The 27,681-nt window shown below is 42.7% G+C and overlaps 1 protein-coding gene across 2 annotated transcripts in view; it reads right to left on the minus strand.

Moving 5' to 3' along the window:
• The window catches only part of UNC5C (unc-5 netrin receptor C), a 230,607-nt gene that overhangs the window by 8,492 nt on the left and 194,434 nt on the right, over positions 1-27,681 (minus strand). The window contains exons 8-12 of one of the 2 annotated variants that reach the window (XM_065633581.1): positions 16,736-16,792; positions 15,097-15,288; positions 13,503-13,847; positions 10,632-10,719; positions 1,675-1,843 (exon numbers count right to left, since the gene is read on the minus strand). In XM_065633581.1, the coding sequence (XP_065489653.1) occupies positions 1,675-1,843; positions 10,632-10,719; positions 13,503-13,847; positions 15,097-15,288; positions 16,736-16,792 (851 nt within the window). The remainder of the gene's footprint in view (positions 1-1,674; positions 1,844-10,631; positions 10,720-13,502; positions 13,848-15,096; positions 15,289-16,735; positions 16,793-27,681) is intronic. The other variant, XM_065633582.1, reaches the window with a different exon arrangement.

The raw sequence follows: 27,681 nt of genomic DNA on the forward strand, positions 1-27,681 counted from the left end.
CCTCCGTGACTAGACTGCAGGGTGAAGAAAAAAATACCTACAGGCTCAACACAAACAACCTCCTCACCCTGTGCGTGAAGGAAAACAGCTCCCCTGCTAATTTCTCCATTCAACCCTGCGTGTAGTATCCTGCACACAACACCAGGTGCTTTGAATGGTTTTGAGAGAGAGCAGAAACGAAAAGGCGGGAGTGGATGATGGCTGCTGCCTCTTGCAAAGCTGCCACGTACCATGCGATGCTCAGCACAACTCATCTGTTTCACCCCCACTGCCTGCAGGTCTGCGGCACAACTTATACATCTGGCAGCTGAGCAGTGCGGGCTCAACTGAATTTTGGCATCGCTTTTGCCCCCCTGCAGCCACACCAGCAACTGGTGCCAGCCCTGAGCGGTGCTGCAGGGGTGTGCATGTGCGTGTGTGTGCAAGCACACGGCAGGCTCAGCTTGGAGGAGATGCTCCAGAATTGGGTGGCGGAAGGAGATCGCTGTGTGATGGCCAAGGACCTGGTGGGCGCTGCGGAGGCTGCGCTGGCAGCAGCGTGTGCACGGCCGGTGAAGCAACTGCTCTGTTAAGGGCAGGAGGAGGACGGGAGAGAAAATGAAGAGGTGCCATAGCGCACAGACACAAATAAGGGACATATGTGTGGTGCCAAGAGTCAGGCTGGTGGGGTGCAGATTAGTTGGCGAGACAGACCCGTGTTCACTGCACGCTCCCTCCCAGCATGATGAAGAGCCAGTGCCACGGGCAGGGCCTTTCGAAGACAATGCCGGACATGGTGCTCTCACTGCTGTTAGCCCAACCGCCTTCAAAAGCCACCTTAACTTCATTAAACCTACTGGTAGGAGAAAATGCCCTTGCCAAATTAATTATGTGAGACCAAACTGATGGCAGCAGGTATCTAGGAGCTGGAGAGGAGGGCTCCGCCAGGACAGCCCAACCTTGCCAAAAGCATCACTTTATGCTCCAGTTACAGTGGAAGATCCTTCTGCCACCCTGCCCGGGGACATCCTCCTGCTGTACTTTGAGCAAGGAACCACCCCAGGCTCCCACCAGTCCTGCATGGCCCAAAAATGCTCATGCAGCTTCCCCGAGTTCACAGGGTGCAGGGTTGGATCCAGGCTGCAGGAACTGAAGCAAAGTGGTGCTCCACCAACATCTTAGGAGGGAAAAAGAAGAGAAAGATAAGGCCTATACATTTTATTAAACTGGCCAATGTCTTGATGCTGAAGCAAGAGATCATTTGCAGCAGTATTTTCACTTTCTTGAAAATAAACTATAAACCAGGGGAGTGAAAACTATTATCTAAAAATATTTTCCTATTTCTAGAATTGAGTTGGACCTCAATTTTAGCCATTTTTTTTTCCATTTTGCCTTTTCCTTCTCTCCCCATGACTTCAGCAAAACATCCTGCCACAACCAAAAGCTCAAGCGTCAGAATCCTGCGAGGAAAAGCTATGTTTCGTGGGAAACAGCCAGTACTAGAAGGCACTAAAACTCTCCCAAGACAGCATCTCTGCATGGGCACTGGGCAGCTTACACACTTGGTGTCAAAGGGTGCCCACAGCAGCCACGCTTCCCATACGGAAAATCTGAAATACAGAAAATCCTGGTCCAGAGGACAAGCAGAGAGCCCTGCATGTGGGCAGGACACGGGCTGGGGCTCAGGATCCCCACCTCCCACGGCCCCTGGGCAGCCTGGTGCTTCAGCTGGATCTGCCAGTCCTCCGTGTTGGGTTCTGCGCAGTGGTGCATGGTTAAAATGACGGGCCGGGTTAGCAGGGCTCCTGGTGGGCCACAGCTCACCACCGGGGTCAGCAGGGTTTGGTTGTCTTCTACAGGCGGCCTGGCAAGGGGACAAAAAGATAGACGAGTCAAAAAGGGCAAAAAAGGTACATTCGCATATGTAAAAATTTAAAAAAAAAAAAAATCCTTCTCTTAAAAACATTGTGCAAGAAAAGAATGGGTGGGTTTTTTTGTTTGTTTGTTTGTTTTTCCCAAATCCCAAAACGTGGGGGTTTTTGCCACCTATCACTCATTTGTCAAAATGCAGGTTTAGGTGACAGCAAATTATGGACCACGCTTGCTGAGCACCCTTCACTCTGAAGGATCCTTGCAGACCGTACGCAGGGGCTGAATTTCCCTCCCTGCATTTGGCAGCTGTTTAGCAGCATACGAAAATGAACAGTGGCTCTTGTAAGCACCACATGTGAGAATTATTTCCTGACTGGCCAGAGAAAATTGAAAAACAGAGGAAGAGAATGAACTAATGAGCACATCTGAAACCTTGTAAGTGGTATAGAGCACATCTGAGATGTGCAGCTTGAGTTCAGAGTCGTCACCAAACCCGCTGGTGCTCCATTTTACTTAAAAGGCATTCAGATCTACTAGAATGGATATTGCAAATATGCCTGTGGGGAGCAGGTGTCACTGGTGGTGGTGGAGAAAGGGCAAAGGGATGGTCAGATATAGTGCAGAGGGCAAAACACACTCGCAAAGCCCAAGATTTCTGGTGATTACTCAGAGCTGCGTAGTTAAAAATACAGGTATCGTCCAGCACCCTTGCAACCAGTCAGTAGGAATGGGAGATATGGGAAATAATATAAATATATAGGATACATTGCATACGGCATAGTTTGTAAATGAGAGTGTGTGTGTGAGCATGAGTAAGTTATCTCAGACCAACTGCTGAGGAGCTTGAAAACAGAGGAAGCATGAGTGGCTTTAACTATTCCAACATCTGGTGTGTGACAAATACAGCTGAATGTGCCTCATCAGCCGTCTCCCTAAATAATACAGAAGACAAATTCATAACCCCAAAACCAGCAAGCAGGAGATGAAAAGTGTTCAGTGAGATCTGTGCTTAACCTCCAGATTTGCCCACAGGACCTCGCATCTTCTGCTCCATCTAAAGGTTCAGTTCCATGTTGCATTTACAAATACTTGTTTTTATAATCAGATTGGTTTTAATGGAACTAGTTGAGACAACATTAAATACTGTTTATTTCTGCAAGTCTTTGCCTTTACCAAAAGAAAGAGAAAAAAAAAAAAAAGCTGCTCTAAACTCAGTTTTCAAGGAGGCAAAACTGGGACAAAAGTTGTTTTGACATCCAATTTATTGTACCTATTCTCGCTATTGCAAAGATTTATCCACAGGCAAATCCTAATCTTGCCCATATTAATTATCCCTGAATAATCCATTAATCCTGCAGAAAATGCCAGGAAAACTTTTGAGAAATCTTTTTTCAAAGTGGGATGAAGGCACTTTTGATAAGCATCTCTTGTTGCTACAAATGTTGTGGGAGGTTTTGATAACGTTTGAGGGGAAAAAAAAAAGGTTCGGCATGGAAAAATTTAAATATATGCAAATAAGTAAATCCAGATGATATGCATCTGTGGAAACTAACTGATGAGTTTACTACACAACTTAACAATGGTTTCTGGAAAGTCATGGACTGGAAACAAACAGCTGTGACAGCTGCCTTTCAAAAAAGATGTAAAATATAACAATCTGGACAGCCATCATGTGTTGTGCCAATTATTTTAGCCTAACAAACAGTACAAATAGAGCAGATAGAGTAGTGCTGGTTTTTAATGGTCATCTACCTTGTGCATTAATGGTTATTTGAACACTCTCCTACAGTCTAATCCAAGAAATTTCAAAAAACATAATGTCTTATGAGAAAGATCTTTCAAAATTACAATATTTGTCTGGAAAACTACAGATATGTCAAGCTATAGACTTAAGCATCTATTCAGTCTAACTTCATCTAAAAGACTACTGACCTGTGAAGAAGGAAGGAAAAAAAATACAAGTTCTCACAGATTTTTGGACTGAATTACAAAACCATAAGTCGAAAAGAATTCAGGAGGGAATATATAATGATTTCCATTAAAAAAAAATCATATGGTGTCTTTTAGGTGAAAAATGAGTTAAAATCAACAAGAATCTGAGCACTGATGCATGCAGTTAAAAAAGGCAAGAGGTCATTAAAATAATATGGTACTGATAAATCACACAGCCTGAAGTTGTCTCAAAATAAAATGAAGTTTAGTCACTTCTCTGTGACAAAATTTTGTTAGCTGTTAAATCTTAGGACTCTGATGGAGGGCATGATTCTGTGTTGCAATATTTTATGTCCAATTAGCAAAAGTATAAAGGATGATGCAGAATACAACATCGGGAGATGCTCCAGACTGCACAGTCAGCGAGTGAGATGGGAAGCGGATACAAGCACACAAAAGACACGCAAAAAATAGCAAGGCTTAGTATTTTTCCTCCCAAGCGGGTAAACAGTATCTTCGTCATCAAATTTACAAGATTTATTGCCAAGTGGATGAGGCATCATTGATATAATTTATGGTACAGGACAGACTGATGGGTGAAGAGCAGAAAAATGGGCCAGTTGTGAGGGTGGTTGACTTTGCATCCCCAGTTGCCAACCAGACACACATCTGAGCTTGGCACCCCAAAGTTATTGAATGGTACCCATCCCAGCTACTCTACGCCATCCACCCCATGGAGATAAGCCTTTAAAAACTGAGATATAACGAGTTGCAGAGAAGTTCTTGAGTGGCGTGAAACAGGGGTCAATAACACTGAATAGGCGAAATCCCAGGTCTGTTGAAGTCAATGCTGAATTTCTCTCTGACTACTGGGAGGTCAGGATTTCTACTCACAGTGTGGAAGGCAATGTAAATAGCAACACCATCATTAAATTTACAGATAACAATAAATAAGAAATTATTGCAAGTAACAATGAGAGCCAGAAAATAATGCAACTGATCCAGAGATGGTAAAAATATGTGTAGAAAATAAAATCTTATTAATTGCATGTCAGCTCACTCTTCTGCAGCAAAATAAGTTCCAAACATAGTTATTTAGTAGCAAAGAAAAGCAATGAAAGTAAAAAAAAGATCTCAGGTGAGCTTACTGCAACACAGCAGGTGTCAACTTGTAATGAGACGCAGCAGCAAAAAGCAAATCTGCTTTCTGGGGCTGTATGGGACAAGGCATGTCAGAGTATGCTGAGCTGATATTCCCTTTCCTATCCAGCTCTAACGTGACTGCAGGGTGTTGAGGGACCGCAGCGAGATCTCAGAAATAAACGGCTAAAACCTGGAGGAATGAGGCTGAACCACGCAATGGCACGTACAGCAGAGAGGTACCCTGTGACATCTGATAGAAAAAAGGGAACAAAAGTGTCTTGACAGATCTTTTCTTATTTCTCACTGTTTCTAATTTCCATTTTAAAGCAAAAGGATTACACCTTACTATAGCTAATGAGAATAGAAACAGATGCAGTAGACAAGATATATTATACAAGAGATATTAATCTTTCTGCTTCGAGGCATAACCTCAACACTAATTGATGGAATTAGTAAACAACAAATTTCCCTGAAGACAAGTTATTGTGTAGTCATTCATTACAAGTAATTTTCTTCCTTCTCCTGGAGCAGGTGATGCAGCAAAGCCAGGATCCTTGCCTAGACGAGCGCCCGTTGTGACCAAGTATTGCAATTTCTGTGTCACAGATTGCAGGAGACCCAGCACAAATACAGACACAAGGGAGTATATAGAGCGAGGGAGTTACCTCCTCTAAAACAGAAAAATCTATGAGCAGACATTTTCCAAACTGTGGGCCAGAACTTACTTCTAGGCTGTTATCCCAAAAAGAACCCCAAATCCAAACTCCCCAAGCCCCCATCCACATGTGCTTCACTTTAAGCTTGCAGCAGTCTTGGGACAACTTATTAGACGAGACTGGGCATTCAGTTGTATGACTTCAAAGTCACTTCACTGCAGGCAAAAGAGACGTTTTGTTTTACAAAGATCTGACTGAGACTAAAACTCAATCCCCTATGTAGCATTGCTATTAAAAGGCACTAATATCAATCGAAAGGTCTTCGGGTATCTTTAGATATTGTCCCATCCTGCACCACTTATCAACAACAGTCAACTTTTATTTGAAAGAAAACAAACTTTTATTCACTATATCTGGTCCCTTCACAATCAAATTTGTGTGTTTATTGGGATTACTCATTCGAAACTGTCTCCCTGTAATAAGCCAGACCATATTAATTAAGATAGCTGTCAGACGGCAGATGTGAACACGAATAGAGAAATCTTTGCTCCTCACTGGGCCTACATTGCGCTCCCTGGCACCATGAATAGATGTTACCGGCAATCATGGCAGCTCAGGAAGGACAGGACAGAGCAGGGAGAGAGGAATGGCCAACTCATAGCAACAGATGGCAACCCTTCTACACAGCTTAGCCACAAGTCAGAGAGAACGCATTTATTTCTCTTTTCATTGCTGTGGCTTTATTTTAAATATGTGTTCCTTCTTCAGATTTGAACTTATAATTTTTCACTGACCCTGATTCTTCTTCCAGTCTATCTTTAGAAGGAAAATGATCTGAAAACTCTTCTTCCCCTTTTGCTTATGCTCTGGTCTTTTTTATTTTGAATTTTTCAATTACAGTGATTGGCACTTCGTGAAATTGTCTTCCAGAGTTGTAAAGTAATTTTGTTTATGCAACTGAGATATAGAAGGAAGGCGGAGAAATGAGATGCAGAAGACTTCGATTTCTTTTATTTCACATCACCGAGCTTAGCATTTACTAGTGAAAAAGGCAACATTGCTCCTTGGATCAAACTCATTGATCAGCTGCATTATTTTAATATGAAGTCTATATATACACTATAAAGCCACTGATCCAAATCCCTACAAGGCTGACTCAACCTTCCTCTCTTTTAAGGGAGCTAATTTGGAAGTTGCACAATTTATGTGTGTCTTCCATCAAGATCTTCAGGAGTGCTGCTTGCTCCGCTCTTCAGGGCTGTCACATTTTGTGGGCATGGCAACATTCATTCTCATTTGCATCATCTCCTGTGTGATGGATTATACAGGAGTGTCCTTCACTGTGCCATATTTAGTGCAGTTCTTGCCTCTGATCAGTGCATGTAAGAGTAGTTCCACCTAACGCTGTGCAAGCTCGGCAGGGGTTCACGTGGGAACACGGGAACTGCCATACAAGATCAAACCAGTGGTCCATCAAGGCCCAGACCCTGTCTAGCACTGACCAGTGCCAGATGTTCCAAAGGAATTAGCTCCACTAATTTAGCTCACAGCTAAATTTGGGTTTTAACCCGAGGCGGTCAAGAAAATCCTGAAGGTTGGAGGTTTATACTCATACTATTTAATCCTTAGTCATGCAAGACTTCGGCTCTCTCAGGTGCTTATGGGAATAGGCTCTTGCCAGTTACTGGTCACAGCAATGTGTTTATTTTATAGGTGAAACCACAACTCAAGAAGGGGTCTTCTTGCAGATCTCAAAGTTGGTGATACTTCCCCAGACTAAGAGAAAGAGCATCTGACCACCACTGAAAAAGCCAATGAGCTTCAAGACAGAAACCTGTCTGATAGCTGCCAAATATTCTCACAGGCTTGTCATTTTTTCAGTTAAATATATATGTATACACACATATACAAGCGCACACACATATACATAGATATCTTTTTCCCCACTGTAACCACTACATAAAGCACACGGACCTTTCCATGAGGCCAACACGCGAGCCAGGGATGAGAGCCTGGTAGCTCTTGCCATCTATTCTGCCCCAAATGACAGGCAGAATGAGGATTAGCTTGCAGGAGCAGGAAAAACAGTCTGCTGGAGTATTAGTCTAGGAAAAGAGAAAACCCACCGTGCCACAAGCACGCTAACACACTTAGAGAAAACAACTGACTCCAAGTGGCGTTTATTGCAAGCCATCAGAACCCCAATTCATCACAGAAGGATAATGCTTTTAGGGTGACCCTCCTGCTCTCAGATGCTTTGATGGATATGATATGGAATAGAGTATCTCAGAAAGCTCTCCTAACCAATCTGCAGGCAACACAAAGAGTGATATTACTGGGTTATGAAGACTCTCAAATGTCCATACTACAGGTTTCAGAGACTAACTGGGGAAATGTAGTAGGAAAACAAAGGAAGGAAAAAGGGAATTTGCAGGACTCTGAGGGGTAACAGATTTCCTGTTTCAGCTTGACTGTTCACAAGTTGTTCCATATTTCTGCAAAGAAAGTGTGAGCTAAATCTTAAGTTGCTGGAGATGTGTGAGCTGTGATGGTACCCTTCTCTGTTGCTGCACTGGTTGTATTTAGGGTATATATCATGAAAAAGAGCCTGCCTTCATTTCTGATTATAACACTCGTTTTATAGTTTCATATATGCCCCCTTCCAAACTACATCAACACACGACAGGACTTCTCAACCCATACACATTTACACAGTGCTCATGAAAATAAATATAGGGTCTCACAGGGTTTATTGAACGCACTCCAGCTACCACTTGGCCACAAAAGCAAATGTCTGCAGATAGTCCTTGCCGCGGACTGTCACTCTCTGCTGGAATGCTGTAAGAGTGCAGCAGTGGATTTAAAAAATGACACTAACTTGTGGTACCCATATGACTCCAATTATGTGAAGCAACATCTGCGGCCTCTGCAGTCAGAAGAAGAGGCTTTAACCAAGCTGTAGCTCTGCTACAGCAAGTGAAGTGGCTGGTAACACACAGTCCTGAATCAGGACACCACTACGGCCGGGCACTGGGGAGAACCCAGCCCCTTCTACTCCTGGGCACCTCGGGAAAAGGAACAGGTAAGAGAGGAGGACAGTATAGTCCTGTGCTTAAGCCCTTTATGGTGACTATTCACTTCCAAGGGATCTAGACAACAGGAGGCTGTAGCATGGAGGGGGTTGGTCTCTTCTCCCAAGTAGCAAGTGATGGGACAAGAGGAAATGGCCTCAAGTTGTGCCAGGGTGGGTTTAGATCAGATATTACGAAAAAATCCTTCACAGAAAGGGCTGTCAGGCATTGGAACAGGCTGCCCAGGGCAGTGGTGGAGTCACCATCCCTGGAGGGGTTTAAAAGGTGTTTAGACAAGGTTCTTAGGGACATGGTTTACTGCTGGAGTTGGGTTAGGTTATGGTTGGACTTGATGATCCTGAGGATCTCTTCCAGCTGAAATGATTCTATTGTATGACACCTGACAAGCTCTGTTTTAAATGCCCTAGAAGTGGTTCATTTCCCTGAGCGTGAGAGGCCCGGCATGCTGGAGAGGGGCTGAAAGTCTGCTCTAAATCAAATAAGCAGCTGGGGTCTGTTCACCCGGGAAGCAACCACAACCACCACGAGATGAGCCCTGTTGCTCCATGGCGAAGGCAGCCTGCTTTCTGCTCTCCCCTCCTAGGGAAAGAAATCACTGCTCAAAGTCTTCATTGCAAGTGAGGATTCACACCTTTCCCTTCACTTCTATGAGTACTTCAGCACACTTTGGCACAGCACAGATCCAAGCATGCTTTTCTCAATACAGGTTAACCCATCCTTCTATCCCCTGTGTGACCTGCGGAGTAACAGCTCTGTCAAAACACACAGAGAAGGCTTTATGACCCTTGAAGAGCATAAATCAGACCAGCATGTGACATTGGTTGTCCACAGCTGCATGAATAAGGAGGCAGGGATTTCCTCCATAACTGTCCGAAAAGAAAACAATTGCATATGTAGCTCCTAATAGGTATGATTTTTTTTTTTAAAATAATTAGATATTTTTTAAAAGGGAGATGTGGAGACAAGTTGAGTAACAGGGGATGCTCTCCCATTTTATCTTTTTTTCTTTCTGCAGGAAAGAGTTCTTTTGCAATGCTGTTTGTAAGCGTCTTTAAAACACAGCCAAAAGTAGCGGGAATACAATCAATACTACATATGAACAGAGACGCTTTTTCTGTAGCTGCAATTAGCTATTTCAGAGAGCAGGCAATGAATAATGCATGCAAAAGAGGGGGTGGAGGGCTTACTTATTTTTTCTTTAAGCAGATTATTTTAGCATGAGTGAAAGACCACCAAACTAAAGAATAGTGTTCAATATCACACAGTGTATAAACAGCTGTGGCTTAGCACATAATAAAACCCATTAAGGGGCTGAGCCAAAAAATGTGTCTAGCTATGAGGGGAGAGAGGCAAAGTACCGTGTAATGATTGCTTAGATTCACATTTGCCATTCAGCCTTTGTGCACGAGTCCATTCTGCAGACTAAGATCTCACCTTTCTCTTCATTAGGTTTTCCTAAACTTCTTCAAGCAGTATCTTGGCCTTTTCAGAAACTCTTTTTTAATGCCAAGGCTGCCAGATCACTCAGTAGACATTAAGATCTAGAATATGAATTTGCCACACACGCAGATAACAGGCGAGAACAACAGGGGTTGTCCCAATATTGGCTCTGGGTGGCCTTTGGTGTGCTGTGCCTGGGATAAGCAGGACAACTCCTTGCTTACTATTACCTGGGAGCAAGGAGGGGTGAAGGACACCAAAAGCTTTGGTTCCATCCTCTTCACTGCATGAACTAGCCAAGCCCATGAAGGGTAAAACAAAATTTCACCTTCTTCATAACAGGAGAGGAGATTTTCTGAGCAGGTGCTCACTCACCTGTCCTGCTGAGATAGTTTGTCACTTTGCTCCTCCACGCCCTTCAACACAGCTGGTTTTGCATAAATGTATTACGACAGGTCTTTAGTTACTACGTTTCCCCCCTCCGTTAATGCACAAGCAAATAAAAGCAGCCTTTTACCTCATGTTCTCCTTCCTGTGAACTGTCACATACATTTCATAGACTCTCCCTTGTGGAACAGCCCCGGCTGGGATCAGCAAGCTTACTCCTGCAGAACAGAAGAGACACAAAACATAAGATAAAGAAAAAAAGGCAAGTGAGCCTGTGAAGACGAGTGACAGGAGAGGCAAAAGATGAAGCCTGCGATGCCAGATTTTCACCCAACCTCACCAGTAGGCTCTACGTGATCTCAACGACTCGTGAGAAAAAAGTATTTACTGCAACCCTGGTGTCCCCAGTGGTCGGCTGGTCTGTTCTTCATCCTCTGGTGCATCAGCACTGAAATACAGGAGTGGAGAAGACTATTTTCCCCTCTTTCATTTTATTTAAAGAGCAGACAGATGGTTATGCTGCTGCTTACCTTGTAAAACGATGGAAAAATGAACAACTCTGACTAAAATTTCCAGCAGCTGTAACGGGACATCTCTCCCTAGGCAATTCTTACTTAATTACAATCAAGAAAGAAAGGCAGTGGAACACTGTCCCGGCAAGCAACAAGAACAAGTTGTTTTCTGAAAGATGGCTTCTGTGACTGGCATCGTGTCTTTTAATGCACTCAGCTTCTAATTAGGCTACCAGGGAGACAAAATTGGGCATTTTGAATGTGCCCAGTCCTTTAAAGTGGCTCAAAATTCAGGTATCCAACCTTGAAAAAAATGTGGGCAAACATGCTCCTTGCCTCTTTCAGTGGTGATCAGCTGCACGCTTGATTACAAAACACTGTTCTTACATTACTGCCATTTCAGAAACATCCTGTCGTTACAGGACAAACAAGGCACACGACCCAGCTATTTCATTCTGCTGGACGCGCTTCAGCCAGCTGTCTCTGCAGATGTGGATTAGCTGGGAGTCAGTAGCAAGGATTTTAACACAGGTATTACTACATAGCTGACAACAAAACTACAGGCACATTATTTACATATATGCATAGGCACAAGAGGGGCTTTAGGGAAACCTTGCACAGTCCCGTCCCTTTTCTTTAGTGCACGTGGTTTGGTTACACTGGAGACCTCCCATGTGTTGGTGTACAGCGGCTCAGTCCCATACTAGGGGGGATTAGGTAGAAAAGCATTTTCCACGAGCACCTTCTGACACTTGTTTCTTTACAGGCTTGCTACGACCTCACCGCTGCACATTCTTAACTGCAAGAGGCCAGGCATGACGTAAATGAAGGGCTTTGATCATATTACTAGGAGGGTATATATACGACTAGCAGCAGCACGAAGTCATACACAGTGGCAGTAAACAAATTAATATATTTTACAACAATTATTTTAATCATCTGAAGGGACAACAGCAATAAATAACCATTCTTTTTCTTTACAAATTTATATTAATATATGTTCATTAAATGTGACTAATAGATTTTGCTGGCGACATGGGCCACCATGGCATGAAAAACCTGGGTATTAACCTTCAGCTGCTACTTAAAGAAATGTGAAATCCAGGGGTGTATACCATGAATTTTCAACATTGTTCAGCAGTCAGCACTAAATTTCTTTAAGTAACTGTCTTTCACTCAGACTCTTAAATTTAATAACCTTCTTTGCCCCCTGTTCCACAGTAGCTCAGGGAGGAGGGCTACCACTCATCCAACCTTTTTGGCTGCTTCCTGGGCAATGTCGGGCTGTGTCCTGGAAGAACCAAACCACCTCGATCCTGGGCCACCTAAGCATTTTGCTTTCTCCATAACACCAACAAACAAGAAAAGACCCAGCAAAGGAGCAAGAGATGAGAGTGGGCACCATCTCCTTGGGCAGGGCACTGTGCTGTAAAATGGCCAAGGGCTGACCACATGACGTGAAGGAGGAAAGCAGAAATGCTGTGAAACGTTGAGCTATTGTGTCGGGTAGTTGTGAGCTGCGGTCTCACGTGCACTGTGGTCCTACCTGGAGTCAGAGCTCAAGGGAAACCAGGCAGAGGGACTCCTGACCACTGTGTAGCCTGCATATCCCCAGCATCCAGTGTTTTATGCATTTGATTTGACCCCACTCGAGATGTCAATGTCGCTCTTGATTAGCATGCAAAACCCATGGGAACATCTAGGTGCTGAACTACTTCTGAACGTCAGCATTTCATTTAGGGACCAAACAGCAGTATGGCTCTCCTAAAAAAAGTCCATCTGTGAGGGCTGAGCTCTCCAAGGCTGCTGGGGTGGCTTGGAGGGGGCCCAGCAGTCTGGTCTCCTACCGTAGGAGAAAGACTGAGCAGCACTTTGCAATTACATCAAAAGGCTCTCGGATGCTCAGCCCCTCCTCTTTCCTAGCTGCTAAAGAAGTCAACATTTTATATAACGAGGAAAGAAATATATAAGAGAGACTCTTGGGCCTTGTTTTCCTTGGATATGCAATGTGTACAGGAAAAAAAGGCTTCAAAAAATTAGTATTCTGCTGTCCTACTTCAATACCACACAGTCTGCAATGAACTGGAAGTTGAACAACCAATTTATTTTTTAATTAATTTGTCTTTTTTATGTGTGATGACAAGATCGAGGCTTTCTGGCTTGGAGTCCCTTTTCTAGAGCTGCATGAAAGGAAAAGGTCAAGGATGCTGAATCACACTTCACACAGGAAAGCTCTGAAGCCTCGCAGGTCTCAGGAATTGGCTAAGAGCCCTGCAATATTCTGTTTAAAAGGTGGCCAGGACTTTGGGAAACAAATATTTGAGGTACCTTGTAGAGCTGAATGGGGGGCAAAAAACCATCTGTTTGTTCTAAAGAAAGAAAAGGTAGAGTTCCAGGAGTGACCCTGCTTTTTCCTGCATAAAAGCAAGGTAACTCCACTTCAAACAAGAAAACAACTGCGTCTTTAAGCCACCATGGCTGGCACTTACCTGAATTGGGAATTACTAGATGACCTCCTAAGGAGTTGAAGGTCCCAAATGCAGTGCACGAGGGGTCTGTTTGCCGAGCAAGGCTCTGGTTCTTCATGTTCAGGGTCTCGTTCTCCAGCAGAGACTGTGTAATCTGTGGGGACAGCTTGGAGGAGAAGTCCGAGAGGTCATCCTGGGGGGTGACTGCACCAGAGGTGTTATAAACCTTGATCTTGAGGTTGGGCAGCGGGTCCAGGATTGGAGAATTGGTCATTGGAATTTTATCAGAGACGTCATGCAAGGCATAAACAGGACCCCGGTACATGGCTGCAGCAGAAGTGAGGTCTGGTGGCACTGCCAGGAGGTCTGCATTGGACATGGAAAGGAAGAACCACTTTACTCCTCTGTTCTGATGACTTCCTTCTGGGTAACAATTTGGGTTTGCATTCAGCATTTTGCCTTTCATACCATAGGTTAAGATATACAAAGTCCTTGCAGATTGACCTCCATCTCCTCTTCCACGCATCTCTCCAGCAAACTCCCAGGGCTTGTCTTGCCCCAGCTGCTACAAAATCTAATTGTCAGACAAAATACCGTACATCTCTGCTCTGAAGATTTTTCACTGGGGTTGCTCTTCCTGGCAGTACTGAGATCTCAAGTATGACATGCTTAGCTTCAGGGCAAGATGTTTTCCTTACTCAGTAGATCTAGTTTTATTAACTAATACCCCTCCTTAAATACTAAGTGACAATCATTAACCAATTTATCTAATTGGCCTCATGACAGCATTCCTGAAATAAAAGACAGAACAAATCTATGAAGTCATTATGCCAGCAACTCCCTGCACTGGGGGATTAGCACCTGCATCACACTTTTTGGAGATTCATTTTAAAAGTACATCCAGCAAAGAAAATGACACTTCTGCTAATCTGTTATATGACAACTCTCTTATCATCCTAACTCTTGCTTTGATTTATTCTTCTGGCATACGTATTGGGGAAAAAGAACCCTTCAGCCTAAATATGGGTCTTGAAAAAGTCAACACTACCTTGAGAGTGTTTTTTTCTGGCCAATAAAGTGTAGAAATAATCAAGCTGTTACGCACCAATGATAAAAATGCTCATTATTTAATGATGTTCTGCTGCAACTACTACTTCTACATTGTCTACTGAAAGTACAGTACTTCTTAAACTACTATTTATGTCTGTGGAGACAGGGCACAGTAAAAAAGGCTATTAGTGAAACAAAGGGGAGGAAGATGTGATAGAATTACTGTGCTGTAATATCACTCCTGTGATGAATCCTGCCTCTGTTGTTTCTGTCAGGGCTTCGCCTTTGATTTAAATTTGAGCTGGACCTGCATTTCCATAAATGTCTCTATGTTTCACTCTCACATTCATGCGCTCTCTTCAGAAGTTAAATTCCTCTTGAGCACATCTAAAAAATGCCAGCGCGGGTTTTGAGCACGTGAGTAGCAGAAACAAATGGATATGATCTTTCTCCCTTTTACCAAGTGCCAACAAGCATCCAGAAAGCATCATTCGTGCAGCCTAAGAGACCATAACCTTATAACATCTCCCTGAATTGGTCAACACGGAGTGAAATGACAACTAACCTTGCCTTGCAGCCTTGATGTTAACAGGCTGGAATCCCCCATTTAGCGCCGAGGAGTCGATAATATCTGACTCAAAGTCACGGTGGTTCTTGCGATAGACAAACAGGGCCACGACCAAGGAAATAGCCAGGCACACGATCACGGCTATGACGATCCCCACGTAGAGAGCAACGTCATCCGAGTCAGGAGCGGCTGGAGGGAGAGAGGCCAGGAACCTTGAAGAAATGTGCTCCTCACAGGGACTTTCAAGAAAACACGTTATTTTTCTTGTTTCCTGCAGATATTTACTACCGTTTTTATAGGTTCATTTAAAATCCATTTCCAAAGCTATATAACAGATCTATGCCCTTTTGATGGAAAATGATCTTCGATATCTCTCTAACTTGCATTCTAACTGTCCCTATCTACCCATTCATCTATCTAGTACCCAGACTATGAACTACTAAACGTAACATATGTTATAGACTTAGTCTCATGAAGCAAAGTCACCCTATGAAATAAAATAGTATGTCTTAGTGGCACTGTGTCATAATATTAGTATTTAGTGGTTCATCTGAAAACAAAAAACCATGTTGTGGGTTTTTAAACTTCAGAGGCCTTTTTATTTAAAAAGTCAAGAAACCCCAAAAAAGACAATTTTCTGTGGAATACCAGGAATATCAGGATGTATCCTTGAGTTTGCTTTTTTTGAACTCTGATGTGTCAAGCCATAATTCCCTTCCATCCATTTCCCTTTAAAAAAATTATCAAGTAAAGCAGAGAATCAAGCACTGAATTCTCATCACTGGCATTAACACATACATATGTGGATAAAAGCCGAAGAAAGCGCAAGAAATAATGTGGTGATTTACCAAAAGGAACCCAGATTTATGAGAGCTGTCTTGTGAGAAAATGGCTATGATATTTCTACTAGCTGCTTATACCACATCTTCAGCACTAATTCCAAGCTAATCTCTAGCATCATTATCCACCAGACATTTTTTTTCCGAAAGGTCTGAATATATAATCAAACTTTGATGTGTTTCTATACAGTGAAGAATCCCAGTTTTAGAAATAGCATAATAAAAAAAGTGCAAAACCAAATCAGACTTTTTTAGTACCCCATTTTTGTTAGCTGGAAACATGTGAAATCATTTTTATTTTATTTTTTCCTCCCCGCCTTTTAGCCATTTAAGCCAAGCTGCCATCCAGCTGCAAAGGTGAGAGCTGCCAGATGTTGGAAGGGACTGACCCATCTCCATAAGCTTCTGACTATCAGACCTTCAATGTACCAGCCTTGAAACGTCATTTTTTTTTCCCCCAGCAGTTCAGGAACGAGATATTTAATTCCATCTCAAAGAAAAGTGACCCCTCCACCACATTTCTTCTGTTTGCTAAGGAAATTTTAATGAGAAGAGCGTTCATTCTCTCCAGTTTCTGTCACTGAGGCAACTTCTCCCATTTTCCTTGTGCATAAAGGCCATTATCATTCTATGCCAACCCACTGACAGAGAAACACTGTGACAAGCAACATGCCACTTCCATTGGCAAATAGGTCCCTCTTTGCCCAGTCACACAGAGCTAGCTTAACAGTAAAGCTTGACCCAAGGAACAGCATCCAAATAGCATCCAGGAATGTAAAATCAAACATTAAACTTACAAGAAAATCCATATTCATTCTGGGTTCTCTGTTCAGTTGAAATAGGATAAATGAAACCTTAAAAAGAAAGAAATTAAACAAAAAATGGGAACAAAATCAAAATAATGAGGAGAACAAAAAAGGGAAACATGAAAAATGGTTTAATTAAAAAAAAAAAAGGAAAAGAAACTGATGGCACTTTAAAATTCTGCTATAGCACAGAATTATGATTTTGCATCCCCTGTCTCCTCCAGAGCCTTACTAAGAATTAATAAGCAGGCAGATTGAATTTCTAAGCCAAAATCGGTCTCGAGTCACTAACTTTGGAGTGCTTAAAGTCTTTCTTTTATTGAGCATAAACTCTAATGGATCTAATTTATTTCAGACATCAAGGGTCATTAGCATATGGAAAGTCTTTTTTCCCTATTCCTGCCATATGCTTTAATTCCCAGGACATGTTCGGCGAGGCTCTAAACAGTTTTTTTATTTAATTATAGTAGCTTGCTGTTGATCTAATAGAGCTAAAGGAGACCTGTCGTCACTGGTCAAAGGTTAAATACCCATTCCCTGAGCAGAGTCCATGCAGAAAGCCATCTCTCTGCATTTCCTTGGAATTATTTTGTCCTTTCTTTAATATATGTTCAATAGGAATTCCTCAGGGAGCAAAGAATTTGTCAGCAAACAGGAAACTGAGTGGCTTCTCTTCGAAATTATTACAAAATCAATATGGCCCCTGGAGTCATAACGTTATTTATTTGAAATCTTTGCAAGCACCATAGATCGACGAAGTCATAACACAATTTACAGCTGTATTTCAGAATGGATAAATAAGAGAGATCGTTTCTTTTGTCTTTTCTTTCTGCAGCTGGAGCTGCTTCGTTCACATACAAGCCCTGTGAACTCACTAAGTGTGTCCCAGCTGCTTTCCATCCACATGGGAGACAAGGGAAAATGCTTGGTGTCCCTCGTGCTTTACACTGCTCCTCCTGCTGGCTGCACTGCTTGCTAATGATGATACAGACTGTCCTAATCACAGGAAGGGATCTACCTCCCTCCAAAGTTTCCAGACATTAACTATCATCATGTAAACACTACCTTAACTGAAACACCAAAGCAAGAAGAGCTGCTTTTTGATGATTATGTTCTTTCCGAGGCATCATGGGACAGATTATATTGCCTGTAATATCTATTTAAAACTTTATTTCACGGCAATGATTCCAGCCTTACAATTGCTTTTAGAAATATTATGTTCTTACATTCATTTATTTCATTCTTTGAGGCAAGTTCACCTATGTATACTCTCAACACGCATACTCAATCTTTCGTAATAACTGCTTCCTACTTCTACTAGTGTACTGCAGGTATTGGCCATAAAAATTCAGGCGAGCAACTTCCGAGGGCTTGAGTGAGTGCTCAGCAAGTCTAGGCATGAATTTACAGTACCCTAGTTACTCCTCCCTTACTCCCCAGATGAATGCTGAGGCCCGTATTTAGTCAACCGAAATTTCATCTATAGCCTTATGCCCAGTATTTCCTCTGGCGAGATGTCTCTAGATACCAAGAGGAAGCCAGCAGGCAACACGAGACACAAGGGCAAGGTGGAATTTAGGCTAGCTGCATCTCTGAGTGCCTTTTTGCCTCGTACTCAAATCAACAGGGAAAGCTGAGGATATCTCCCCACACTTCATGTGCCCTAGCATGCCCTTGGGGGAGCCGGCGCGGGGCAGCACACGTCCCCCAGCTCCGAACCATCCACACACCTCGAGCTCACGCACTCGGAGGCTGTTCCTCTCTCCTTACGTTGCATTTCAGCTGGCAAGTTTTGCATTCAATTTTGTGCATCGTTCCTGCCACGTCTGCAGTGATCTGGCAACTGCCACTCAACGGGCACAGGGGACAGCACTGCCTGGATTACCTGTGATGTTACCGAAATCCTTCTCTCCCCCTGAGAAAATGGAAATCCACATTCGAGCTTTTTCAGCAAAGTAAACAAGTGTGATGCTCAAATTTACCTCATTGCAACCTCTTCATCGACCCCGTTTGTCACAAATATTTACTTATGTCCTACAAGTTTGCATAGATTCTCTTACTGATAACTACAGAGAGCATCCTTGCAGCTACATAAATAGTGACACCAATTTCTTCAACAGAAATGCTTAGTGTACATATTCAAAGGCACGTCTGTTAAAACGGCAGGAAGAGACAAAGATACTGCTTGCTGCTTCCATTAGCCCCACAAACCGACATGCTTAGTAAAATAAGCTTGATTTTGCTCTCTGCACCCAACTCCAGACAACTGCTTCCATGCAAACATAGCCTGGCTTTCACAAGTGTCTGTGAGGACACATTTTCAGCCTCAAAACCATGTTTTTTACATAGGAGGGCATGGCTGAGCTGGAAGGGTTAAGGGCTGCTGAGTGAGATGCCATGCGTTCGAATCACGGGCATGCCCGTTTTTTGCTGAGGGACAAGAGTCACAGCTGCCCAGCCTGGCCGTAGATGGAGAGGTGGCCAGCCTTGCTGGATGTGAAGTCCTTGTTGAGGTGATGGCATCACACCAGGTAAGCTGCGGTGGCCAGGTCGAATGGCACTTCCAAATTAGGCACATTTGTTGGAGATCACTCAAACATGGCAACTATGGAAGCCTTCTGCCGTTTGGGCAGGACTTTTTAGAATAAACCGACTTTTAAACACTCCTTTGTCACGAAAGCGCTCTTCCAAAAGGGAGTGGGGACTGCAGTGGCAAGGAGAAGGCTCACGGCCATGTGCTGGTGGTGCAGGTAGGGTCATTGCCATGGGCCCAGCGCAAGAGCACAGGTATTGCTTTAGACAGCTGGCTTTCACACTGGTCGTCTTCAAACAATGAGAAAGGACATTTTTGTCAGATAATGATGCAAACCTGCTGGGATTAGGAACTGAAATAATGAAGAATGACTTCCCTTCTTTCTTCAAAGCAACTGCAGTGAAAAGAGATCTTTTTATCGTGGGTTATTTTCTTTCCTCCTTGTATCAATAGTGCTGTTTGGCAAGTACCTGAGGGACTTCTACCACGATCATCAAAATTTTTAACGAGGGCGAATTTAGAAAGGTGCTGGCGGGTTCGACTGGGAAGGCTGCGGAGGCTGCTGACTCACACTTGGAGCAGCTGGTTTCACAGGGAGCTACTTGCTTTCAGAAAAGTAATTTAAGCTTCTTCCTACAGCTTGTTGGGAAATGTACATTTTCAAAGGGGCTTTTGATATCTTGTTGTGTAACTTACTGCAGGATGAGTAAAATAGTAATAATCATACCTTACACTTGCATAGTCCCTTCCGTTTGAGGCTCTCAGAGGCTTACCAAAAGTAGATATTTATTTCCCTCATTGTACAAGTACCTCACCCTATGTCGTACCTGGAGAATCAGTGGGAGGCTTGGGTTAACACACAGAAATTGTACCACTGTAATTGCATGGTAAATGCATTCATTGAAAAGCCTTTAATTAAGTTGATGTTTCTCCATGCATTCTACTTTATATCCCACTTTAGGCTTGTAAATACATTTTTTGTCCCTGTGGAAGTGCTTCTATTAAGTGTTAAAGGTGGGATTTTTTAACTAACATAATTACACTGGCACAAATCCTTTGTACAAATGCAGATGTATCATTATAAAGGTGCCTATTGTCTTCCTGTGAAGAGCAATTTAAGCACCTTTATAATGATGTGACACACTGGGAAAAGCGAAGAAGGGTGAATATGTCAGATTGTACTGTAAAGATAAACCAACCCAACACTGGTATATAGAAAAGACTTCAGCAGGCTTTTTATCAATCTAGTTTAACTGAATTTCAGCATCAGTGACACTTGCACTGATTTGAGAAATCATGTCCATTTAAGTAAATAGATTTTGAAGCTCATTTAATTAGTTTTGGGCAGTTAGTGAATGCAGATGATCCTCAAATGCTGCAAGTCCAACCCGAGCACTTTGGTCCCACGTGCCTTGCTCTGACCTTCTGGAAACACATTTGTGCCAGAAGCCCCAGGAGATTCAACAGCGGGTCCCTGTGACTGAATGGCCTTCAGCCCATCTGCATGTGTGGGATCATCTGCCTTAGGGGGTTCACTTTGACAAATAGACAGGCTGACCCTTTTTACAGCATGAATTCATCTGCTGCAATTTGCCTTGGGAGGAGCAGAGAAACCTTCTGCCAAGCTGGGGGAAAATGAAGCATCTGGGAATGGAGAATCTCAGACCTATGAAAGATAATTGTGCAGAGATTATGGCACTGACTCCTTCGAGATTGAAACTGAGACTGTCACCAAATACTCACCAAAAAAACTTTACTAAGTTCAGGTTTGTTTTTTTTTTTCCCCTCTGCTGGGGAAGAATCTTCCTCTCATCATTTTCTTGGGCACACATGCACACACATGGTGCTCGGACTGGGAACTCAGTATCATGACCACGGGCATCCTGAAATCCTGTGTTTGATTTTACCTAGAAAGCCCTGGCAATATACTGCCTTGGCCTGAGAACTGGCATATTTTAATGACAACTTTTATCCCTGTGGCATAAAACACTAGGTCATGGTTTCATGCGGAGGGAACTTCGTAGCTGGCTCCCCTTTTTGGTCCTTAATAGATTTTGCTAGCTTCCTGGTCATGCTGAATTTGCATTAATGGATATGAATTTTAGAGTGAATTGATCAGATTATGAAAATATTTTACACTCTTGCTTGCAGAAAATAAAATATTCACATAAGAGAGAAAGAAAAACTCCCAGTTTTCCATTTGTATTTTCTGCAGGTACTTTTTCTCTTCCCAGCAAGTAACTAGGTAAGAAGGTGGAGTAGCTGAAGGTGATCTTTCTGAGCACTTATTTACTAGAGCTTGTACAGTTTGAGTCATATTTACAAAAATATTTACAACTATCCTGCAAAGAAATTGCTTTATACCATTACCTGCTGAGGTCACAGTTAATTATATATATTTTGTGACTGTATCAAGGTCAGTGATAGCTGGAGACATGCACTTTCATAGAATAAAGTGAAGATTGCATAAAGCATGCCGTAACTGCTTGTTTCTTTCATGCATCGTATTTTAATCTAGTACCACTTGCTTCTAATTTATGAACACCCTTCACCCTCTATGCAACAGTTTCAACAGGAGCTAAAGTTATGTAATTACGGGGCCCTTCTGAAAGCCTACCCACATGACGTGTCTTGATAACATCCCATGATAGAACAAGAGGAAATGGCCTCAAGTTGCGCCAGGGGAGGTTTAGATTGGATATTAGGGAAAAATTCTTTCCGGAAAGGGCTGTCGGGCTTTGGAACAGGCTGCCCAGGGCAGTGGTGGAGTCACCATCCCTGGAGGGGTTTAAAAGGCATATAGATGTGGCACTTAGGGATATGGTCTAGTGGTGGATTTGGCAGTGGTAGGTTAATGGTTGGACTAGATTATCTTAAAGGTCCTTTCTGACCAAAATGGTTCTATGATTCTATTTCCTTTTTTTACAAGGGGGCAAGCTTAATGATACAAAAGTAACCTTAGAGTAAGCCCCGTATTCTGACTGTTTAGTGTTGTGGCTTCATGTTCACTTAACATGTTGCTAATGAAGATTTACCATAGGAGAAATATTAACAATAATCTTTGAATTGTAATTGCTGGTTAATTGTTTCTCTCCTTTGCTATTTCCCAGGGACTCTAGCACATAAGCAAGAGGATGGAATGTCTTATACCTTATTTGTGGCAATTAAAAATGAAGAAAAAGAACCCCCAAAACATCAACAAAAAACCCCAAACCAATAAAGTCCATGGAGCTGCAAAAAACTCTCAGAATGAATATGCCCAGCTTCTTCCTACGTTTGCTATTCTAAAGAAAGACCTTCATGTCTGCAGTAATGATGCTGAAGGTCAGATATGATATCAAGCATCCCATAGATAATGCACAGTAATTTATTTTCCTTCCAAAGGACTAATTATTGGCATGTTCAGGGTGGGCTAATAAACAGGGCACTTGAGGTTTTGTGACTGATTATTTACTTGGGTGTTATCTCAGATCTTTCCTGAGTGGCTAGGTTAAATGGGAAATCTCTCTTGTTCTGTCCTTGAACAGGAGTTTATGATATCCTATAATTAAGATTGCAACTATGTTTCCATTTTAAATTAGATTCCTGACATTTTGTTAACATTGTTAAAAAGGTCTTGCCTTAGTTTAAGCATGCACATCATCTATACAGGGGTGGGGGAAGATGGACGAGTAGGATAACTTGTTGCTAAAATTTGATGTGGATTACAGTTGGCAATTTTGACATTATGCAATCTTTTACACTTAAGGACTTTGACCTTTTGGCTAAATCTTATGTCAGTCTTTAGTATCTTAGAAGCACAGAACCTTAACATTGGGTTTACTTGGCATGTTTGACAGCAGAAGTAAACACATGTCTAGCATCACAATGTCCTAGATTGTGTATTTGCAAATTCCACGCTTGCAATGAATGAATGTTAAATAGACTTCCTGGGGTTTGCTTTGTTTTGCAGTTGTAACGGGACAGGAGCAAAGAGATGACAGGGAGAGCTGGAAGGGGGGCTGAAGAGGGGGCACATGGCAAACAGGTGAAGGAAAAGACAGCTGGAAGAGGATTTAGAAGAGGGGATTTAAACTGTTAGAACTGCTGGAAAAAAGCCTCATGGAAAGCATGAGTTATTCACGTGGATGTTCACTGACAGGTATTGAAATCTCCGGCTAGTCTGGAAGCTCACAGGCAAGGGAACTTATATTCCCTGGTTTATAACCTCGAAAATCCCAGAGGCTCCAGAATCAGTTAATCGGCTCAACATCCATTTCCCAAACTACAGAAACTTCCTTCCACAATGTGAGTTTTCCTAATGGTTTTGTTAGTCCTTTGTGTAGAACACAGGTTTAGAAACAGAGTACTGAGTTTTACTCCTGCTTCTGTCACCTTGGGCTGCTCACATAATCTTGCTCTGCCTCGCACCCTGCCGGAAAAGCAAAAATTATGAAATAAAGCCACCTTTGTACATGGTAAGAAAAATATAAATTGTCACCGTATAGTTGGGATTTTTTCCACAATGAAATTAATGTATCAGTTAGACTTTATCATAAGCTTGTCTTTTTCTTTCATCTGACAAACTTGTTTTGTTTGTTTGTTTATTTAGTGTGCAGAGGAATAAGGGAAGAATAAAAGAGAATGCAAGTGAATAAATTCAATAGAATTAAGAAGAAAGAATATTATAAATAGACAAGTTTGCGGTTTTTCTCCTCTCTGCATGGCTGTCATGTTTTTGAATTAGTTGGGATTTTCGAAACAACCTAGAGATCTTAGAGCACTTGCCTTTCATTAAAATTACTGTGGAGGTGGCACTTTCTGAACCGACTGGGGTAAGACGCGGTGATTTCAGTGTCCTGGGTTCTGCTTGTGGTTCTGCACTTTTGTTTTCTCTCAACACTTTTATCTACTTTGAGCAGCAGGTTTTCTAGGCAAGAGTGTGGACACTTCCCAGCTGGGGATTTCTCATGTCGCTACAATAAAAATAAAGTTGAGTTGTAACTCTGAGATGTCTGCACAAACTCCCTTGACTGCTACACCATTATGGAGCAGTTGGGTTCAAACCAGAATAACACATCTCTTTACTCATATCAAATGACAACATTACAGAAACCTTTCTCTGGAAACAGATGAGATGCGTTCTTCAAATAAATGAACCCCTCTCGTGAGGGCTCAGTGAAACAGCCCAGGTGGCTATATGGCATTATGCTGACTGACTGAACATATTAGTTCTCTCTTGGCCCATATGCTCTTAATAAAAGGTTTTATTTAATTCCTCTGCACACACAGGCTTCTGTTGCAGCCTCCCTTGAGAGAGCTTTGCTTGCCTCCTGGAGCCTGGAAAACATTCCCCTGCTCTTTGCACACTAATCTGTGCTGGAAGACCAGAGGTCCTCAACAAATTGCTCTGCCCTGTAATTCTTCTCTGAATCCCTGCTTTCAAAACCAGCCAAAAAGGGAAAGGAATGCTTATTCCAGCAGAGGTTCTGGCATGTTACATCAAACAAGGAGGGCATGTGTAGAATACATATGTTTCAGGAAGAAAGAGACGTTAGAATCGGGTTAACCTTGCTTTCTACTCAAGATCTTTGTCTAAACAGGCGCAAGACTGCAAAGGGGCAGCAGTGAACCATTTCGCGCTCAAGGATAACAAACTGCATCTCTTTTTTCATTCGCTTAGGCACCATCATTGTAAGAGGGAACATTATGAACTTCATACCGCTTTTCAGATGAGGATTTCAAAGCGTTGGGCAAATATAGATTTGTAGTCATCATTTCACTCTCAACTAGCAGGCAGCCTTTTTTTTTTTTTTTAGCAAGGAATGGAATTACTAGTCTGATAACAACATCTTCATCGTGCTGTAAGTGCCTTTTTCTCAAGTGGTGTATCCACTATTTGAATTTCCAAGTAGTTAAACTACACACAGGGACAGAACCAAAGTGACCCAAGAGTTAGTCCAAAGTGTTATCTGTAATGACAGGTGAAGATGTTTTGAATCTTTTCTTCCATTCTTTAAGAGCTAGGAGCACATCTCAGTCTTTTCATGCTGATTTATTTAAATCCAGAGGAACAAAGGAAAAGTGCACACTGGATCTGACGACACTTGGCAATGATTCACAAGTGGAAATTTGCTTTTGGCCCTATTCAGTGACAGGTTTGTATTCCATATTGGGAGACTGTACTAAGTGAGCAGTTTTTACTACACAGAGCAATGGTACTATTTATGCAACCACATAACCCATAGTCCTCAAGCGACAACGTGTGCTTCGGCATTACCTTGCTGCTGTAAGATAGCTAGCTCTGTGTTTTGAAAAAAATTGAAAGCACAACTTAGCCAGCCTTTTACAAAAGGTCACAGTGGTCTACTAAAGCTGAGGGAGCTAAAGAAAGGCTCATGGTTGTTTGCCTGTGACTGTGCTTCTGCCAACCCTGTGCATCACCAGCATGATTTCAGAAAAGACCAACAGCTTTCCCAGCATGCATGGGCACCAACCTCACACCTACGGACTTTCTGTACTTATTTATTCATGACAGGGACGATATGGAGCTGAACACTGTCGCTTCAGATCCTCAACAGAAAGGACAGAGGTGACATGCTCTGAGCGTGACAGCTGCACGTCACAACTCATGTCATAAGGCTTCAACACAACCATGCAACACAGCAAACTCTCTTCATAGGTTGTCCACCTCTTCCTGATCACCAGCAGCAGTGCTCACATAATGCAAATTAGCACTTGGCCCACCAGGGACCTTGAGCATCTGTTTGGTACCACACGCATGATCTCACAGTCGTTCCAGACTGGGCCCAGCAAAACACTTCCCCTCATACTTCGCTTTAAAAACATTTGCGATCTAGTAGAGGGAACTACTTGAGCAGAAGTTGGAGCCAGCTTTGCTTTCTCAGTCCCCACACAGAACGCCCACCAGAGTCATTAGGCAGGGTGAGCGGAGGGCTAATTGCAGTGGTTCAGTTTATAGCAGTCCCCTGCGAGATGCAGCACGTGCCTTTAGAAGTGTTGTTCCTTGCACTGAAGTATTTACCACAGTACTCATACTTCAAATGGGAAGTAATGTAACTATAAAGGCAATAATGCAACCAGTGTGGGTGGTAACCAGCCAGTTCTTCTTAGACGTACAGCAGGTTTTGTTCCAGAAGATCATATTAATGCTATTACGGGAATTACAAAATTGTTATAATGGGACCTGCTAGGCAGTAGTGTGTATTTGGAAACTTAAAATAGTAATGACCACCCTAAATTTTCACTACAGCTGCTTTTCTTCTTCAATTCAGCCTGCTGCCTCTCTGCAGGCTCTCTAGTTTAATGACTGTTCATCCTTTCATGTTAACAGAAAAATACTAACTACTGGATAAGGGACTGTATGTGTGTACTAGCAAGATCATTAGTTTGAATAAATGTGACAGCAGAGTTGCACGAGAAATGCCACAGTTAGTGGTAAGCACAAACTGCAGCTTTGGGTGTAAAATACTGTAATTACAAGGGATGGAGAAAGCTCCACAGTTTTTATCCCCACAGAAATCAATAGCAGTGCAGTCTGCTGCTCTTTGCTGGAGCAGGGGCAGTCTTATGAAAGAGCTTATTGATTTATCCGGCTGATGCTACCGCAGTGAATAATAGACTGGAAGGGAAAGGGCTTGTAAATGAGACTCATTCAATCTAACATTTTCCAGGATATCTTTTATGTACAGCTATATGGAGAGATACATTTACAAGTGAGTTTTTGTCAAAGCAACAGCCTCGTGACTCCTGGTAAGAAGGTCTGTCTGCTAATTCTTTGACCTCAACTACACTCATGGTACTAAAGTCAACCTTCAAGCTCTCACTAAAGACTGACACTGAAGAAGCACCGGGGCACCCAGGAGCAGGATTTGGCTGCGGTGCAGGTAAGCAGTGGGCAGCATCTCCCAGAGGGCTACAGGCACAGAGGAAAGGTGGCCAAGGTGGCCACGGCTCCTCCCACGCCACCTGTGCCACATCAGACCCACTGGCATGGAGGCATTTGAAAAGTCTGCTGTGGATCCACAGGTCCCCAGACGAGGAGAAATGTCATTGCCAAGCCAGTCCCCGCCTGCCTCAAATGACATGGAAAGAAGCATGGTGTTTTAGGAATGAAAGGAATCCTATGTTTCCTCTGAGCTCAGCAGGCAGATCTGCAATGAATCTGGCTCCATACTGGCAAAAATGTACGTGTTCAAATCGGTTTTGCATAAACTGAGAAGGAGAAAGAAAGAAAAAGAGGGAGAAAGCAGCAGGCACATTGCCACCAAGTATGACAAATCAATCTTCTCAGCAGTGATGGATCAGGGAGCAGGACTCTAAGTTTTACAGGTATATGAAACCCCACGAGTATAAAGATACCATTAAAACACTGCCATTAAATTCCAACACTGAAGGATGATCA

This window comes from Caloenas nicobarica, chromosome 4 (assembly GCF_036013445.1).
Source record: "Caloenas nicobarica isolate bCalNic1 chromosome 4, bCalNic1.hap1, whole genome shotgun sequence".
In the NCBI taxonomy this organism is placed as follows: Eukaryota; Metazoa; Chordata; class Aves; order Columbiformes; family Columbidae; genus Caloenas; species Caloenas nicobarica.